The sequence below is a fragment of the Chenopodium quinoa genome, unplaced genomic scaffold (genome assembly GCF_001683475.1).
Source record: "Chenopodium quinoa cultivar QQ74 unplaced genomic scaffold, ASM168347v1, whole genome shotgun sequence".
In the NCBI taxonomy this organism is placed as follows: domain Eukaryota; kingdom Viridiplantae; phylum Streptophyta; class Magnoliopsida; order Caryophyllales; family Amaranthaceae; genus Chenopodium; species Chenopodium quinoa.
This window is the reverse complement of record NW_018745248.1, coordinates 3,095,708-3,114,532: the sequence shown is the minus strand read 5'-3', so window position 1 is coordinate 3,114,532 and position 18,825 is coordinate 3,095,708. Positions and strand designations below refer to the sequence as shown.

The window sequence follows — 18,825 nt, the reverse complement described above, 5'->3', positions numbered from 1 at the left end:
TAACATGGAATGACAGGGTTGCAAAGGTGCCTTAAATCATTGGTGTACCTTGTGTTTAGTTCGGTAAGTTTTATTTTATTTTTTCTAATCACATGATCGAATGTAAGAAAGAGATGCTCGTTTATGAAGAAGGTAAGAAGTGTGACACATAGACACATGGTTAAGGAGAACCTATATATGCTATACTTTTTAGGGGGAAGGGTTTGAAACAAAAGAAGAAGAAAACATGAAATCTTGGTGAGAAGCTTGCATCGTGCTTTGTCTTCATGGCTTTTTATGAGTTATTTTTTGCTGCCTGCTGAGGAAAATAGTTTCTTGTTGTTGATGCTTTGATTGGAAGGAAAGAAGGAAGGAGTGACGTTCCCCTTATTCTTCCAACTATTGCCTAGTTATTTTAGATTCAAGTACTATGTAAGGAAGAACTCACTTAATGCATTCACTCAATACTCGAATTGAAAAGGAAGAGTGTATGAAACGATTTTTAAAACTGATGGGAAATACTCCACTCATTCCTATTACGACGGAAAACGATGCATGCATGGTCCTAGTATACGATCATAAACAATATTGTGCATTAATCGCAAACAAAGTGCGGGCAATGAATCAACATGTGTGATTAGGTGAGTTTATTAAGACTCGTGATATGATCGCATGGCTAGATATGAGGTTGTTGTGAAAAACAAAAGACCCAATGACCAAATAGCACGGAAGACTAAAAGACAAACTAACTTGATTAATTTTGTCCAATTTTAATGTTTATGCTATTTACTAGGTGAAAGCGGTCCATTGGCAATCATTATTAATAAATAAGATTAACCACAATCAAAGATAAAGAACACATGTTAAGGTTAGCACAACAATCCATCACAAGAAACAAGGAAGAGGACTAAAATTCTAGAAGAGTTATGACTCATGGGTATAAAAAAATTAAATAAATAAATAAAACTATAATCCTATATTATATGATTTGGCACGGATTAAAAGACTTGGATAAGACTAGCTTGACACGAAAAGATTTCAAAAAAAAAAAAAAAAGTTGACGCTAAAAATACACCTAAACTGGACAGGCTGTAGTATATCGGTTATATATTTTTATCGGCGACTCTGATTGAGACGAAACCAACTCCAAATGAATTATAAAACTCGGGGCTACAGATCCATAGGTTACACAACACGTAACTCTTTCTAGAACTCTGGCTTTGACCAAAACAAGTTGACTCTTGTGTAGGATACGAGAATAAAAATCCGGGTGACTCAAAAATAAATTAAAATAAAATAAATCAATGACTCGACTCTCATAAAAAAAAAGGTTTGATAAGAGAAAAAAATAATTTAAAAAAAGTCAATAAAAAAATGCACAGATAAGCATATCGTCACGCATGATGCAATGAAGTTCGCAACCTAAAGTCAAGTTCTATGTTCAACTATGGTCAAGCTTTTGGGTGTCAAAGGGTACCATGGTTAAGAGTTTGGACATGTTAGCAAGGCAGCCTCCCTTGAGGGTGTTTGCCAACAGGTGGCTCCGCGAGTTCGTGATGAAATCGAACTCGACTCCATGTTTTGAGTGGATTTAAAAACTCGGATGAACCCTTATTGCCATGAGCGTTTTCGGGTTGATAGAGCATAAATCCCCCGGGCTAGCCACATACGTATAACACGTACTATTGTGGCAAAATAGGTAAGCTAAAATGCATATGCATATGTGACAATGCCAATTAAATCGCAGGAATACAATTCAAGAATCTTTCAAGTCTCATCCACTCATCTCAATTAAATACCGATCACTCAAATCGATAAATAACCAAGAATCCTCCCCAGTGGAGTCGCCAAATTGTAGGCGTCGCTCGAAGTGCGCCTACATAAAAGCATGGTGTGAATATGCTTAGCACTCATAGGAAGTGGGAATTGACATTACGATTAGGGACAACGATTAAGGACAAAGCAAAGTAGGGAGCCACCAACAAGTTTTTAAGGAACTTGTAAACCGTTCACGGATCATAAAAAGCAACCACGACAAAGGGACAACGAAGGAAACAACGATTGACCCGTGAAGGTTACACCCTATTCATAATCCATGAGATTACTAACTCCGTATGGTTTGGAACCACAAAAGGAGGATCGGGGATGATGGTACGAAGTGAGTCATGGAGTCACATTCGCCCGTATTGGCCTCTACTCGATTCTTATAAGGAAAATTGATTCCTGCGATTTCAAAGGCATACAAATAAAATATTCAATTTGCTCCAATCTATTATTAATCTAAATTGGTTGAATATTAATGCAACATATAATTCTAAAATATCGTAACCACTTGATTAAACAATAAGATTAAAAAGGAACCTAAACCGGTCGTCCAAATTATCTTATTAGGCGTGATTTTCAATTACATATTCCCTTTAAACATGCAATATGGTGATCATAAAAATAATATAATAAATATTAATATTAGAAGCAATTTAACCATAATATTGTTAGTCAAATTAAATATAAAATAATCTAATCATGATGCTAGCAACAAGAATAAAAATAAGAGAAATTAAATGATTAACTACTCACTTTCCGCATTTCCTTGAATTGCTATATCATGAATAAACTGTTAGTAAATTCAATAAAAATATAAATCAAATTTAAATAATTAAATTAAATTAAATAAAAAGTAGAGTTAATTTGGTCAAAACCCTCAGTTATTTGTACCTTTCACACCTTGGTTTAAGTATAGAACTTTAGGTGTTGTATGGACTCCTTGGAGTATTAAGGGAAGTATTTTGGAAGAATAGAGAGGCTAGTGTTTAGGCTAAAGAGGGAGAAGAGAATGATTTGATAATCAATATTTTTGATCATTGAAAAAGGGGTGATATCACCTCTATTTATAGAGAAAAAAGAAGGGTCAAAAAAACAAGATAAGATCCGAATTAAATCGGAATAAAACTCGATAGACAGTAGTTTTTGCGGTTTTAGTTTTTATCATATCTTTTAATCTAGAAATTGAAATAAGATAAATAATATATCGTTGGAAAGCTCTTGATGTGTACTTTCTAACCCAATTAGAATCAAATTAAAATATTTTGTATACTAAACGATATGGCCGAAATAGTGAGACGGTGTCGGTTTTGGATAGAGTTTTGACATTTTATTCATATCTTTTCCGTTATAGTTCGAAATTAATATTATAATATATCATTGGAAAGATAATTTCAAGAGTTATAGAACCATATAAAATTTGGATAAAAATATGAGGCACGAAAATCATATCTGACTATCTTTCAAAATCTTTCAATTCGGATAGAAATAAGATTTTCAAAAAGAAAAGTTTTATTCAATTTCAAACTCTTTAATCTTATCTTTTCAAAAAGGATAATTAAGATCTTTTAGAAACTTATAGAAGCTTCTAATTAATCCTAATTGCTTTAGGAATTGGATTAAATCATTTGGACCCTCCACATGATCATTGGGTCGTAGGTAAGGTGGGCTTAGGTTCGGTTTGGGCTCAATTTAATATTTTGGCCATAACTTATTCTTTATAACTTGGATTTGGGCTTATAATATATCATTGGAAAGCTCTTTTAAAGCTCCATCCATTTTTTCAATCATTGGATCCAGATTTTGGACAAAAATAAACAATATTAAACGTTTTTATAAAAAGGACACGAAATGAATTATTTTGGGTTTAAGGGCACGAAAAGAGGAAAATAAGTTATGGTTTGGGGAAATAGGATAGAATTTGGGTTGGTTTATGAAATGGAAATATGGATTTAAGCACTCCAAGATTAAATACTCAACCCGACCTATAATGGCGGTGAAAGGTTGTTCATCATCGGGATTGGTTTTGGGGAGACATTTTTAGGTGTCTACAACCCCTCAGATAGTAAGTAGCACAACTCACTTTTGAGTTTTCAGGGCATCCCACAGCTCCAAATAATTTCTCAAATTTCCTCAACCAGTTTTCTAATATGGTAGGGTCAGGCTTACCTTGATATGTTGGTGGCTTACTTTGTGCCACCTTCTTAAAGAGCTCCCCCTGAGCATCCCCATTACCATTTGAGTTTCTTGCCAATCGTTGGGCAACTACTGCCAATTGCCTTACTACTTCATTCAAATCGTTTCCACCATTACCAGAACCTCTTCCCCCTGCCATTTTGCTTCTCCTGAATTGAGGACAAGGGTCTATATTGGAAATGGCTATGTTTAGTTCTCAAGACATACACTCATCTATTACTTAGCACTCTTTAAACATTCACAGTAAAATTTGAAGCTAACAATTTGGGATAGCGAAAGCTAAGAATTCCCTTAATTTGTAGCTTTGTCAATCAATTATTGATTACTAACCAACCATACATTTAATAAAGCATCACATAGATAAAAAAAAAAAAAATTTCCATAGATGCCCATACCTTAGAAATATTTATTGGAATTAAGTTGCTTGGAATTTTGGTTATTGGAATAGTGATGTGAAATGGGAGATTTGGAAAATAAATGAATTTATTTATTAAATAGAAAAAAATTTGACAAGGAAATAAATAAGGTCTTATTAATTAAAATAGACTGAAATTACTAAAATAAAAATTGTTTTCTAGATACTTGTGTGGTCATGCCACTTATTAATTTAAAACTAAAATAATAATAACTATAATAAAGACTGTGAATTCATGACGAGGAAAGTTATAAAATCTAATCCTTTCGAACGTTGTCCCTTTTGTCAGTGGATTGTTTTTAGCTTGAAAGGTCGAAATCAGAATCATTTGACTCCTCCATTTGTTCAGGTGACTCAGGTTCAGGTTCTACTTGTACAAACTCTGTAAGTGAACTATCTCCCTCTTGTTGTTCTCCATTTTCTGCCTGACTACCCCCTGACGAAGAAGAAGAAGAAGAAGAAGAAGAAGAAGAAGAAGAAAGAAGAAGAAGAAGAAGAAGAAGAAGAAGAAGAAGAAGAAGAAGAAGAAGAAGAAGAAGAAGAAGAAGAAAAGAAGAAAGAAGAAGAAGAAGAAGAAGAAGAAGAAGAAGAAGAAGAAGAAGAAGAATTTCCTGGTTGTTGATTAGGAGGAGGATTGTTCCCTACTGGATTATCGTAGTAGTAGTCAGGCTAGGGAAGATTTAAGTGCTGACAATGAGCTTTCTCCACTCTTACGAGATATTTAGTTAAGAAAATATAATCTGGATACCACTGGCCATAATAGTCTTTGTATTTATGGTAATTCGGAATGTCTCCTAGAAGGTAAAAATCAGAAAATCTCTGTTTGACAGCAATGTAAGGGGCTCCTCTGGAAGACAATGCACAATCATAGCCAAAATACGATCAGGGGTGTCATAAACTCTGTCTCGTAAGACATTGCTCATGTAGGAACAAAAGTATCTGATCTTTTCTACAAAGTCGTAGGGGTGTTCATTACGTTTCTTTATAAGAGATCCCATTTGTGTAAATTTGCTAAGAAAGATTGGCATCCTGTAGAAAAAAAGGTTTAGAAAAGAATTCCCTTCCCAAAAAGAAATAAAATAAATAATATAGTCTTGTAGGAATTAAGTTCGGTGTTCAATCATACAATTTCGAAGGCTCACATAGAATAATACACATTTTGCATGCTTTCATCAACAAACATCTAGTCAGACAACATGCTTGAACACTGAAAATAAAATTATGCACACAGGGAAATTAAATTCTAGCCTATATGTCCTTTCTTTTCCTACCCAAGCTCACCAACATGTTAATAAAAGCTTTTAACACATAATTCTTACCTCAATCCTTGCTCCCTGCAAAACTTTAAAAAAATAATATATTTTTACCTGTCTAAAAAAAATTCGAATTTAATGGGAAGAGGGCCAAAATTTCGGCCCTACAAAAAAAAAATTCCAACACTCTAAAAAAAATCCGAGTGTCAGCCTTAAAAAAAAATCGGACCAAAATAAAATAAATAAATAATAAAAAAAATTTTGGCCCCTTAAAAAAATATATATATAAAAAATAAAATTGGAACAATTAACGTTGCATAATTAAATTAACACTTTGCCAAGTTTAAATCATAGTAAGAAAAACGTTTTCGGGTTAGTGGTAATTTAAAATCTCAACCTAAGCTCCCAGATACCACTTTGTAACAACCTAGAAATTCCTTTCCTTTGAATACCCATTCTACTCTTTAAAATACGATTTAGGAATATCTAAGACATTACCGCCACCGTGAAAACGGCTAAGGAAATTATCAAAGATACACAGCGGAAGACTTAAAATTAAAAACCATTTAAACAAGTCAACTCAAAAGTCAACCAAACGAAAGTAAATTTTAAAACCAAATAAACAAAGTCAAATAAAATCAAACTACAACTTGGAACTATTAAACGCCCTTATTCAAAACCGTTCCAAAACCAAACCTTCGTGTTAGTCCACATAAAATATGTCATAAATAAATAAAGCATAAAACACATCGTAAACTAATGAAAGCTAGCAAGATTCACTCTCCTCTCATGCCCCATCATGAATATGCTTCAATACCTGAAAAGTTTATCACTACTTGTCTCCACTACTCTCCATTAAAAATGGGTCATCATAGGGCCAAGGTAAGGACATGACCAAACACACAAACACACACAATCAGCAAAACTGAGTACAGAAGCGTAAATTAAACACACTACCATGCTTTCACCTATCAACACACTTACCTCATTGCACCTGTCTACAATCACACACAACAATCAACAAAACACAATGACTAGACACTAAATAATTCATTTAGCGTTGATTACGCATCGAACGGGTTTCCAACTATCCTCCCCCAAATAAATTGAGGTTAACTGACACGGGAGCTAACCGTGCCAGCGACAATACCACTTAAAGATGGCGGAATTCCTGCGCATAATAATAAATAAAAAGGAATGTACAACGTCCTGTACTCCATTAGAAGTTATGGTTAAATATAAAACCCCATAACTCCCCCCATTGTTCATACTCAAGGTATATACGTTCCAAGAGTTTTGGTTCGTAATCTCTTTCACTTTACGTTATTTACATGTTATTGGACTTGGTGATGACTCTCAAAGCATAATAAATCAATCAACGATAATTATTCAATCAACCAAACATACCAATTTAATTCTTGAATAATTAGTGACCACATATTATTTAATGTTGAACCCTTTTTAATTCTACCTCAATGTCAAAGACACCTTAAACGCATAAAGCACCAAAAAACCTATCCCTAGGTGTTAAAAACACCTTAAGTGCACAAAGACACCAACATACCATTTATTCCTTGTGTACGTAGACACTTATATAGCTCCTTTCTCATGCTTAAAGCATCAATAAAAATTATTTGAACTATAACAAAATTCCTTTTCAATATTTCTAACATGATTAAAATGTAGTTTAATTAATCATTTATTCTAACATGCCATAAATAAAAGTGTGGTTCAAACACAACATGCCAAACATTAATTTTCCAACTATTAATCCATCTCTAATAAATCATACTTTCTAATTTAATCACCAATATCAATAATCCACAATTTCCAATCATAAATCTTAGCATGATACTATTTACGATTAATTGAAGAAGTCTAGCATGATACTACATCACCAAAAATGTTCTAAGTACGCGCACGTACCTTGAGTACGATTTTAAAATTGCCACGACTAGTAGAAATTGCTTACTTCAAAGTCTCCTACACATTAAATTCATAATAGAGTATTAAAATCCACTCTAAATAAATTTTCAGCAATATATACAATTTTAAAACCCCTCATAATTTAATTAAAGTAAGCTGAAATTATATTTAAAACACCATAATTAAGTCCCAATTAATGGGTAATTAAAATTTCTTCAAGAAACATAATATTAAGTGTTCTACATAAAATTCCAGCACTTTATTGTAATTAAAACTTGCTGTAATTAATCCTTAAAACACTTAAAACAAAGGTCTACCCCATTATACATCATAATCCTTCAATAACTCATAAATCAAGAACCTAGGGTTTCAAAAATTGGGGCTTTTTAATTAAAAACCAAATCTGAAAATTAATTAACATAATTACAATAACCAAACATCAAAATTAAATCTCCAAACTCATAATTTACAATTAAATTAAAGCCTAGATTAAATTTGGGTAAGAAAGATTTGATTTTTAAATTTTTTTTTTTTCGAAAGCTGCGACTGCCGACAGCAGACCGGCGCCACTGCCGGCTGCTTCCAGCGCCGGTGGTCGCCGCTGCTACCGACGAGTGCTGGTCGGTGGCCCACCGGTGGTGGTTGCGGTGGTGGTGGTGCGCAAACAAGAAGGGGAAGGGAAGGAGAGAGAAAAAGAAAAGGAAAAATTGCATGTAATAATCCTACCTTTTGGCCGTCCGCCCAAAATAATCCCACCTTTGAATTATTTTTAAATAATCTGACCTTTATAGCTATTCCGCTCTCAATGGTCCCAAGTGACCTATAACCGGTTGAGTGGGTAAACTTTTTTTTTAAAAAAAAAAAGTTTTATTTACACGTGTCACAACGTGATTGGTCAAAAAATTAATTATAATTTTAACTTTGTTTTTAAGAATTGATTATGAATAATTAACATTAATTGACTATTTTAATATATATATATATATATATATATATATATATATATATATATATATTTATATAAACCAACCACCACACCGCCCCATAGCGACCCCAGCCACCACAGCCATCTCGCCGCCCCTACCACCAGCCCAGACCAGGCCCACAGAAGCCGGCCCCACCACGACCACACCGCAGACCCCGCGCGCTGTTCTCCGACCCTTCCTACCCTTCCTTCGTCACCAATTCACCACAAGTCCATAACCATTACCGACATCAACGTATGCGAAGAGGAGAAGGGCCAAAATCAAGGCGTGGGAAGGAGATAAGGGATGAGATCGGGCGTGGGGAAGGCAGGTAGACGGAAAAGGGACCGGAGAAGGGGAAAGGGGCTGGAATCGAGGGTTTGCAAGGTGTTTCCGGCCACTTTTAGTTTAGGGTTTTCGTGGTGGTAGGAGGGGGTTAGTGGTTCAGGGGAGGGGGAAGGAGATCGTCGGCGCTGCAGGAGAGTTTCTGGGCGGTCAACGGGCTCGACGAAGCGGGACAAGGAGTCCAGTAGCTTGGCCGGTGGAAACGGGCTGCGGGGAGGGTAGTTCTGGCTCGTTTGGGCTTTTTCAAATAATTAATTAATTTTTTTTTTATTTTTTTCTAAAAAAAAAAAACTTTTCTTAATTTTTAATTTTTAATTTTTATTTTTTTGACCAATCGCAGGCCAACGCGTGTCAAGTGACTTGTTATAACAGGTTAGTTGATCGGTTGGGACCATTGAGAGCGGACTAGCTATAAAGGTCGAATTATTTAAAAATAATCCAAAGGTGGGATTATTTTGGGCGGACGACCAAAAGGTGGGATTATTGCGGCAATTTTTCCAAAAGAAAAAGAAAGAAGAAAATAAGGAGAAAAGGGAGAGAAGTTTACCTTGGGTTTTCTCCACTCTGGGCAAAGTTGAATTGCCTCATAAGAGGGATATTTATACCCCTTCTCTATCACCCTTTTTACCCTAACTTTCCTCCTTTAGTTTTTCCTAATCCCTTCCCTACTAAAACTTGTTAAAATCATAATTTCTTAAAATAAAACCCCAACTTTTATAAAATAATTAATTAAACAAACTTTCCTTTAGTAAAATATTCCCAACTTACATGGGATAAATAATTAGAACATCATAATTAAAATACTAAAATTATTTACATACCCTTATAAAATACATATTTTAAATAAAATACGTATAAAAATACGGGGCATTACAGTACTAAAACATAGCACAATTTCAATCCAAGCACAAATAGCTAATTTCAGCGATCAAACAATTTCTTACAATATTATTAATGGCAACAAATTGAGTGAAACAAGTCTCAAAACATGATATACAAAAACATAATCCAGCAATTTCAAAGCATAAAATTCGAGAAATGAAGAGAATTAAGCAAAAATGGGTCCGAATTATTCGAATACCCGCGCAAGAATGTCTCTAAATTCGGCAAAAATTGATTTGAGTTTTAGAAAAACTTACATTGATCCGGAAAATAGATGAGATAAACTTTGACTTGCAACAAGTTTGAGAGAATTTGGTGCACAAACGAGCTAGAACAGATGAATTAATGTTCCGAGCAAAACGCGAATAGCAGCAGCAACAACCACGAAAAATGGGGAAGAAAGGGATTTCATTTTGAAAACCAGACTCCGTCGCCAGACGACGAGTTCTTTGCCAGGCTCTGGTTTTCGTCGCTTGGCGAAGGAGAGAAAATGCGGCGACGATGCTTTCCAGCGTGTGTTGGTGTTGCGACAGAACAAGTAGACCTCATGAATGATTATGTAGACCTTATGCAGCAATTTCGGGTTCCTTGGTACGCCATTTAGCCCCTATAAGTAATTTGACATGATTAAGTAATCGGCTCGATTACAATCGCATTAAGTGATTGACCTGCTGAAAGATCGTCCCACTTAGCTTAAAGCGCCTAAACATTGGCTCATCGCAAAGCACCGACATAATGGTTCATAAACAGCAAAGACACCAACATAATGGTTCACAAGCAGCAAAAAGCGCCGACGTACTGGCACCGCGGAAAATTCAGCAAATATCACGGCAGAAATGTTCAAGCGAGCTTTAAGGATCGACGGGCGTTGAACTTCTGTAATTTTCTTCGGAATATTATCGCGAAAACTGAAGATTGTTTCAAGCGAAGCAATCTTTGATCATGTTCCCTGGCTTGCGGACGATGGTCACAAGGCGATAGAAGATCGTTTCAGGAAAAACAATCTTTGATAATGTTCCCTGGCTTGCGGAAGATTATTATAGCGGAAATTGGAGGCAGTTACAGGCTTAGCAGTCTTCAGACAGTATTCCTTAGCTTGAGGGAGATCGTCAAACAAACGGAAGTCTCTTTGTTCAGAGACGCGTGGACATCTCATTCGAAGCTTTTTGGTTAGAGACGTGTGGGCATATCATCCAAAGCTCTTTGTTCAGAGACGCGTGGACATATCAAAAAGCTCCATTGTTTAGAGATTAGTGAACATCAACAAAACATCAAGATGGCGTTCCTTAGCTTGTGAACAGTTGTCACAACAACAGATGCAACAACAAATCGGTTACCCTCAGAGACGTGTGCTCGATGGTACAAGATACACATTTCTTAACTCTCTTATTTTTTTTAACTAACGCTAGTTTACAGGTATCGGAGTTACAAGAATGATTTATGATTGGAGAACGTTCTTAATCATTCTTCGTCCCTATCGTTACTTTGACTTTTGTTTTCGAAACTTGCTTTTCTCCAAACTCAGTCAAAGTGGAGGCTTCTGTAGACACCTAAATGTGTCTCCCCAAAATCGAACACAGTGATGAATACTTTTCACGTCATTTTATTATGGAGCGAAGTGAAAGTGTGGAAATTCTAATTATGAGGATGTTTTAATTAAAATATTTCCCTTTCTGTTTTATAAAATATTTCTTTTTTTTTTTCTCCTATTTATGAAAAATAGCCAGTCCAATTTGGTTTGGTCCATAATAAAGTTTCAATAATAGTGTAGTTAGATTGGGCTTTAAAAGATCTTTCCAATGATATATTATAGGCCCAATTCCGATGATTTGTGAGGAAGTTATGGATTAAATTAAATTAGGCCCAAATGATTTTTAAGGGTGGCCTTATGACCTAGAGGAGGGTCTATTAATTATATTTTTCAAAGAATGTTTTATTTAGGATAAAACATAGTAAATCTGATTTCGAAAACTGCTCGGACACTTAATTACCTACAACCGGTGTTAAAGGTAATCATGCAAGGAAAAGCGCGTTGACTTTTGGACAAGCGCGAGACGACAGAGTCGTCGCCAGGCGCTGACCCTCGTCGGTTGGCGCTGGCTCCTGTCGTTTGAGATGGGAGGAATTTTATTCCGAATATGATTTACTTCTATCCCGTGATATTTTTTTTTAAAAAAAATAGGGGTCTTATCTCCCTGTTTTCAAATCATCTATATTCATCATCTACATCAACAATCTTCTCTATTCTCACTCAAAAAGCTTGAAGCTTTCTCTCTCTCTTTTCTTTTGCTAAACCTTCCCTCTCTCAAAATTCCTCATACATTAGCTTTAAAAACATCTAGCCAAGTTCAAAGTTGTGTTTGTCCCAGACGTGAAAGGTTTGATATTTCTGAGGGCTTGGTCCCAAATCCTTATTTCAATTATTTAATTTAATTGTTTTGAATTGATATTTTCCTTGAAGTTACTAGCTAACGCGTGTATTTTGTTATGAGAAAGAGGTACGAGTCATCGAAGTAAGTGCTTTAATTGTTATTCTTTTGATATAGAAATCATGCTTAGATAATTTTTTTATTTCCTAGTATCATGTTTAGGGTAATAATTAAGTTTCTAATATCAATTATGATTATTGTGATGCTTTCTATTTCTTTCTTAATATCATGTTAGTATCATTTTAGAGCTAAAACTTTGATCTTTGATGTTTAGTTGCATGTTAGGATTTGTTATTAATCTTGTTAGTATCATGCCTATGATCTTGCTACTAATGCTATGCTTTAACATGATTATTTTGATTATGATTATAATTTATTATAATCATGTTACTTGATCATATTTATTGTTGTTGCTTGATGAAACCTTTTATGCATGTTTAAAGGGAATTTGTACTTGTTATCACGCTTAATAAGATAATTAATAATCTTGTTTAGGTTAATTTGATTATAATTCAAGTGATCGCCAATAATAGTTTTGTTTGTGCATTAATATTTAACCAACATAGATTAAACATAGTTAACCTATTGATTGTATACTAGTCAGAAAGCGCACAAGAATACGAGAAGAATATAATAGAGGCCTATTTTTAGAGCAAGTTCAATATCTTTTAGGTTAGATTTGTACCTTCATTCCCGAACTTCCAGTCTTAGTTTCAGACCTATTGGAGTTAACGATCTCATGTATCGTTAATGGATGTAACCTTCACCCTGTGAACGGTTTACAAGTTCCTAAAACTTGTTGGTGACTCTTTCACTCTATCTTCCTTCCCTTTGAACGCCACCTTGCTTAATTATATGATCACAGTGGGGCTCAAATGTGGGATGACTTGAAATATTCCCTACAGACGACAATTAGGAGAAGTCAACAAAAGGTAATAGATGTTTTTTTTTTTCTTATAATCAAAAGGTAATTGATGTTCCGAATTCATTATTAGTGCACACAAGTCAAAGCCAATTATTAGTGGTTACAAGTCAAACATAATTATTCAACTCAGAATATTAACATCATAAGATACTACATAGTGTCCACTGACCATAATGTAGTATTATGATTCAAAGGTATGTAATATCACTTAATGGAACATCAAGACCTTCTATGCAATTGGGTGGAATGTGGTGCTCATAACGTGTTATAAAATAAGGAGAAAGAGAGAACATTAGAAAGTGATGTAAATAGGTAATTGTGTTCTATTTATCATTTCAATAGACCATGTATATATACACGATGAGCATAAGTTAACCTTCATGGACAATTAAGGTTCCATTTAAGTAGGGGTTACAAAGAAGGTAATGGCAAATGAGGGTTACAAGGAGGTTACAATGGGTAGCATTTTACTAAAGGTGTTACAAGCCGATAATAATTTTATAATAAACCGATAATAATTTTGTCTGAACCAAAACTAACCCATCGGCCAATTAAAAATTTCAACTGACCTATTTTAAATCAAAACGGTTCCAAACCAAAACGAAACCAAACTGATTAACCGTTTTGACCGTGTTAGTTTTATGGGCCGAGATGCACTCTACAAAATGCTTCAACAAGGTCGACTAATCTGACAAGGTGTTTTAAGCTATGGCAAATTGGCAAACCTTGTCAAAAAATTAAAAAATTAAAAAAAAAAAAAAAAAAAAAAAAAAAATCCAACCAACCAACAACCAATGAGATGGACTACGGTCCACCTATATTCCAACCATTTTTATAAATAAATAACTCTTACTAAGCTTTAATGCTATTTTTTTTTTAAGTTCCCACTAGATCTACGATCTGTCGATCCCACTTGAAAAATAAAAACATCAGATTCATTAATCCCAGAAACATCCGTCTAACAATTAACTTCATCTTTGCTTATTTTTCACATATTCACATTCCTTTAAAGTTAGTCTTAAAATAGACTAACCCCACCTCGCCGAGGCGCCCTCACACCTAAACCGTCACAATGTTAAACACCAACATCATCTCATCTGCCCTATATTTGATCTTATTATCCTCTCATCTTGGCCATACCCTTTGTCAGTCCAGATCCAATGACAAAACCATCATCCTGCTCGCCGGGCAGAGCAACATGGCGGGCAGAGGTGGTGTGATCAATGACCAATGGGACGGTATAGTGCCCGATGACTGCAGTCCAACTTCATCGATCCTTCGCCTCAATGCGAAACATCAATGGGTTGTAGCGACGGAGCCGCTTCACCGTGACATTGATACAAATCATACTTGTGGGGTTGGGCCAGCGATGTCGTTGGCCCACGCAGTTGTGAGGAAATCTTTTGGCATTAGAGAGGTGGGGCTGGTGCCTTGTGCCGTGGGTGGGACTAATATTAGTCACTGGTCTCGTGGTGGTCATTTGTATAATCAGTTAGTTAGAAGGGCAAAGGGTTCGTTGCGTGATGGTGGGACAATTCAAGCTTTGGGTTGGTATCAAGGGGAGAGTGATACGCTCTTAAAGCAAGATGCTGATGCTTATAGAAGGAGATTGTTGAAGTTTTTTTTGGATTTTCGGACTGACCTTCAATCACCTATGCTTCCAATTATCCAGGTATGTAAACAGTGATAAATCAATCTTCAAGAACCGCAATATTATTTTGAATGTGAATCAGTCTGTTAAAGAATTTGTATTTACTTATCAATCAATTACATTATACTAAAAGCGAAACATAGAGAACATTTGGCAAAATATTGTAAAATGTTTTCTCTCCAAAACCACAATATTTCATACTTTTTACTACTAAGTCTATTTATAATATTTATATCCATTATTTTTGGTAAAATTTATTGTCACTAGAATTATTTAACAGCCGTGCATTGCACGGGGTTTAATCTAGTTATGTACTATTTATGTAATCCTACATTTAAATTTGGATTTTTCCGAGCTATGCCCCTGGTTTTTTCGATTTCTAAGCTTTATCCATGCATTTTCAAAGTTATAAATTGTGCCTTTCACCTCATTGATATTTTATCAACAATACCCTTTGGAAGCCATATTCGTTAACAAAAATGAAGTTATTTTATCAACAATGAAATTGTGGCGTTATTAATTTGACACGTATTCCGTTCTAATTGGTTTAACTTTTTAAAAAAAATTTAAAATCAGAAAATGAAATAATAAAAAAAGGTTATTGTTAACGTCAAAGATTATTGTTAATAAAAATTTAGTGAGGTTAAGGGGCACATCTTAGACGTTTGAAAGGCATGCACACAACTTATAAACCGAATAAGTTTGGAGGCATAACTTTGATAAACTTAAAAACACTTTAAATTTTGACAGTTTGCTATGAGTAGACAATATTTACTACTCCGTATTTACATAATTAGCCTTGCGTTTTGCTAATACAAGTGTGCTTGTTTGGTTCATATGGGTATTATTTTCCCATGAAAAATGCTATTTTTAGGAAATTACTATTTTTATAAACTTTCTGGGAAATACTAGAGAGTAGTAGCTTGGTAGTTTTATGTAATTTATTGGAAAAAACGTGGGATTTCAACTATTAATCTCAACCAAACTTCTATTTGCGCAAGCACTTAGAGCACCTAGATCATATTTTGCTAATTTGACACGGTAACGGACACAGTTCTAATATTTTGTACTCCATAAATTTGTGGGAAGGCTAACAGGAGTATAGGACTCATATAGTCATATATTGGGACATGAGGACCATGAGGTTACTAAATCGGGTATGCAGCCACAAATTATGGTATACTGCCAATCAATCTATGATAACTCTTGACAAAATGACTCAAATTATTAATGGTGGGGCTCAATGTATTTTCCTGCAATAATAGCTGAAAGTTCTTTTTATTTGTTTTTTTTTTATTATTATTTATTTATGTATTTATTTTATTTGTATATTATTATTATTATTAACCTTATTATTAACCTTATTATTATTATTAGGGCTTGTTTGGTTGATGTAGGAAGTAAATTCCCATGGGAAATTCTAATTCATGGGAAATTACTTCCTTTATTAAAATTCCTAAGAATTACATAAATATGTTTGGTTGTCATGTGGGAATTTATAAATCAAGGGAATTGTGAATGACTAAGAGAGGGGTGGGTAAGTAACTTCCCATGTTTTGTAGGAAGTGAAAATTCTCATAAATTATGATTTCCCCCATTTTTACTTTTTAATGTCAACCAAACAACATACCCAAAAGGAAATTCATGGGAATTTTGAGTGCCCATGGAAATTAAAGGCAACCAAACAAGCCCTTAGTATGTTCATTATTATTATAATTATTATTGAGTGAATTTTTGGATAGAGAAAATTGTGAAAAAAAACTTTTTAAAATGGTCGACTTTTTGAAAAATGACCTTTTAAGTTGTTATTTGTTTGTATGAGGTACTTGGGTGAGCTTTCGAGGTGGTCAATGTCGGAGCTTCGACGTTGACTATCAAATGTTAGTCACGTGTCTTATTTAAAAAAAAATTAAAAAAATTTCCCAAATTTCCCCCCTTTCTCGACCTCCGTGAGAATACTATATGAAAAGGTTAGATCGATAAATGAGTGGAATTAAAAAAAGACACGTGACTAATATGTGATAGTCAACCCCGAAGCTCCAGTGTTGAGCCGTTGATCACAATGCAAGCTCACCCAAGTACCCCATACAAACGAAATAAAACTTAAAAGGTTCTTTTTCACAAGTTTTCATTTAAAAGGTCCTTTTTAAAAAAGTCGACCACTTAAGAAGTTTTGTTTCCCAATTTTCTTTTTTGGATATTGACATAGTCCTTTATCATTTGTCAAGTTTGAAAATTAAAAAAACTTATCGTGTAAAATACTTTTATACAAATTGGTTAGAGCTCCCTTTACGATTTTAGAAATTCTTGAGATCAATTCTCATCACCAGCCATTATGTCTTTCTAAACACCAAAAAAAAAAAATTACGAATAAGATCAATATACTGCAAACAATGATATATTAAAGTAATAGTCAGCTAGCTAAAATTATTGTATGATGTTATTGCTCAATAATTGATTGTGGAATTTAATTAAATGATTTCTGCTGCGTAGAAAGCTAAGATAACTTTGTTGGATCTCCTAGAATTTTTCTGCTTATTTCATTCTTTTGTTGCTTCAATTGCATCTATACACCCGAGAATCAGTAGTCTGTTGTAATGGAAGCAGCTAATATTGTAACCAAATTTGTCCCGCGTTCTCTGTTTGCCAAATCGATAATTGTTCCCAAGCTGTAATTTCTGTGCAAATGACTTATAACTAATATATTAAAAAGAAGAGGAAACATGCTGTGTTAGTGATAAGAAAGGCCAGATGAAATTTATTCCTTTCATCCTACAGTAATATACAGAGTAATTATTTGCAGCCCAAAAATTTACCCCTAATCTCTTCAAATGAGTAGGCATATTCGGCAGACTTAGGCTAATATGGATTAATGCGGTAGTAATACTACCTACACCGAGAATCACTTAGGTGTGATGGCTTATATATCACCCAAATTATTGATGATATGTATGATATTTTTTTATTACATTTACACTGACAATAAATTATTTGAAGTGCCATGAATATGAGGAACATATGTTCTGCTGCCAAGTAGAACTCTGTCTCCCCTTGACTCCTTGAGTCCTTTAACCTTTCAAGATATTTCCTATTAAGGCTGAAGCGCGTTTACAATATTTGTTGCATACAGGTAGCCATAACATCAGGAGACGCGCGTTTCATAGAAGAAGTGAGGCAAGCTCAGATGGGAGTTGATCTTATGAATCTCGTGACAGTCGATGCCAAGGGACTGCCTTTGGAGCCAGATAATCTTCATCTCACTACACAAGCACAGGTCGAACTTGGAGAGAAATAGGCCCATACCTTTTTGCAGTTCCTACCAGTACATGTACAAAGTAATGCTGGCAGTTTCTTAGTACAAAATGATGCTGCTAATATTTTACATAATAATTTCTTATACACAGCCCTTATTGCTTTGATCTTGATTTTTCTTAGATTGCAATAGCAGTACATAAACATTATTTTTTTCATTTTTAAATCCTCTACTTTGTTAACATTAAAATATTTTATTTGCTGTACAAGAAATGATATTGATATAATGATTTTTTTTTGGCAAAAACCTTCTTGTATTTCAAATGTACTGTTAGTGTTAATTTCATAAACCTGTACAAAATTGTCTATTTGACATACTCAAACTATCCCTTACCTTCCTACACTTATTTAAATAAGAAAATTACAGATAATAATATTGGAAAGATGTGAAATATAGTATATATATATATATGATTCTTTATCTATGGAAAAAAAAAAATTTAAATTTTTAGGAAGCTTTCAAGATTCAAGGTTTTGTAGGGAGACCATGGAAACTATACAAATAATGACTCCACCTTTGGATACACCTTTGATAGTTTGGTGTACAAAATCATGCCATTTTCGCAACAAGTTTAGGCATGTTTTAAGGGTAGTGTTCTTTTGGATGAATTAAAATTTGTTACCAAAAAGAAAGAAAATTACAACCATTAACAACCAAATCAATTTTCATATGTATAGCAATAACCTAAACTAATTGAGCTTTCCAAAATACACGAGCAATTAGGA

At 34.3% G+C, this 18,825-nt stretch overlaps 1 protein-coding gene across 1 annotated transcript; it reads left to right on the top strand.

Moving 5' to 3' along the window:
- Positions 1-13,561: 13,561 nt before the first annotated feature.
- Positions 13,562-18,417, top strand: LOC110711256 (probable carbohydrate esterase At4g34215). The gene is made up of 2 exons (XM_021889634.1): positions 13,562-14,808; positions 17,918-18,417. The coding sequence occupies exons 1-2, from the start codon at positions 14,209-14,211 to the stop codon at positions 18,080-18,082; spliced, it is 765 nt and encodes a 254-aa protein (XP_021745326.1). The 5' UTR covers positions 13,562-14,208; the 3' UTR covers positions 18,083-18,417.
- Positions 18,418-18,825: the final 408 nt, after the last annotated feature.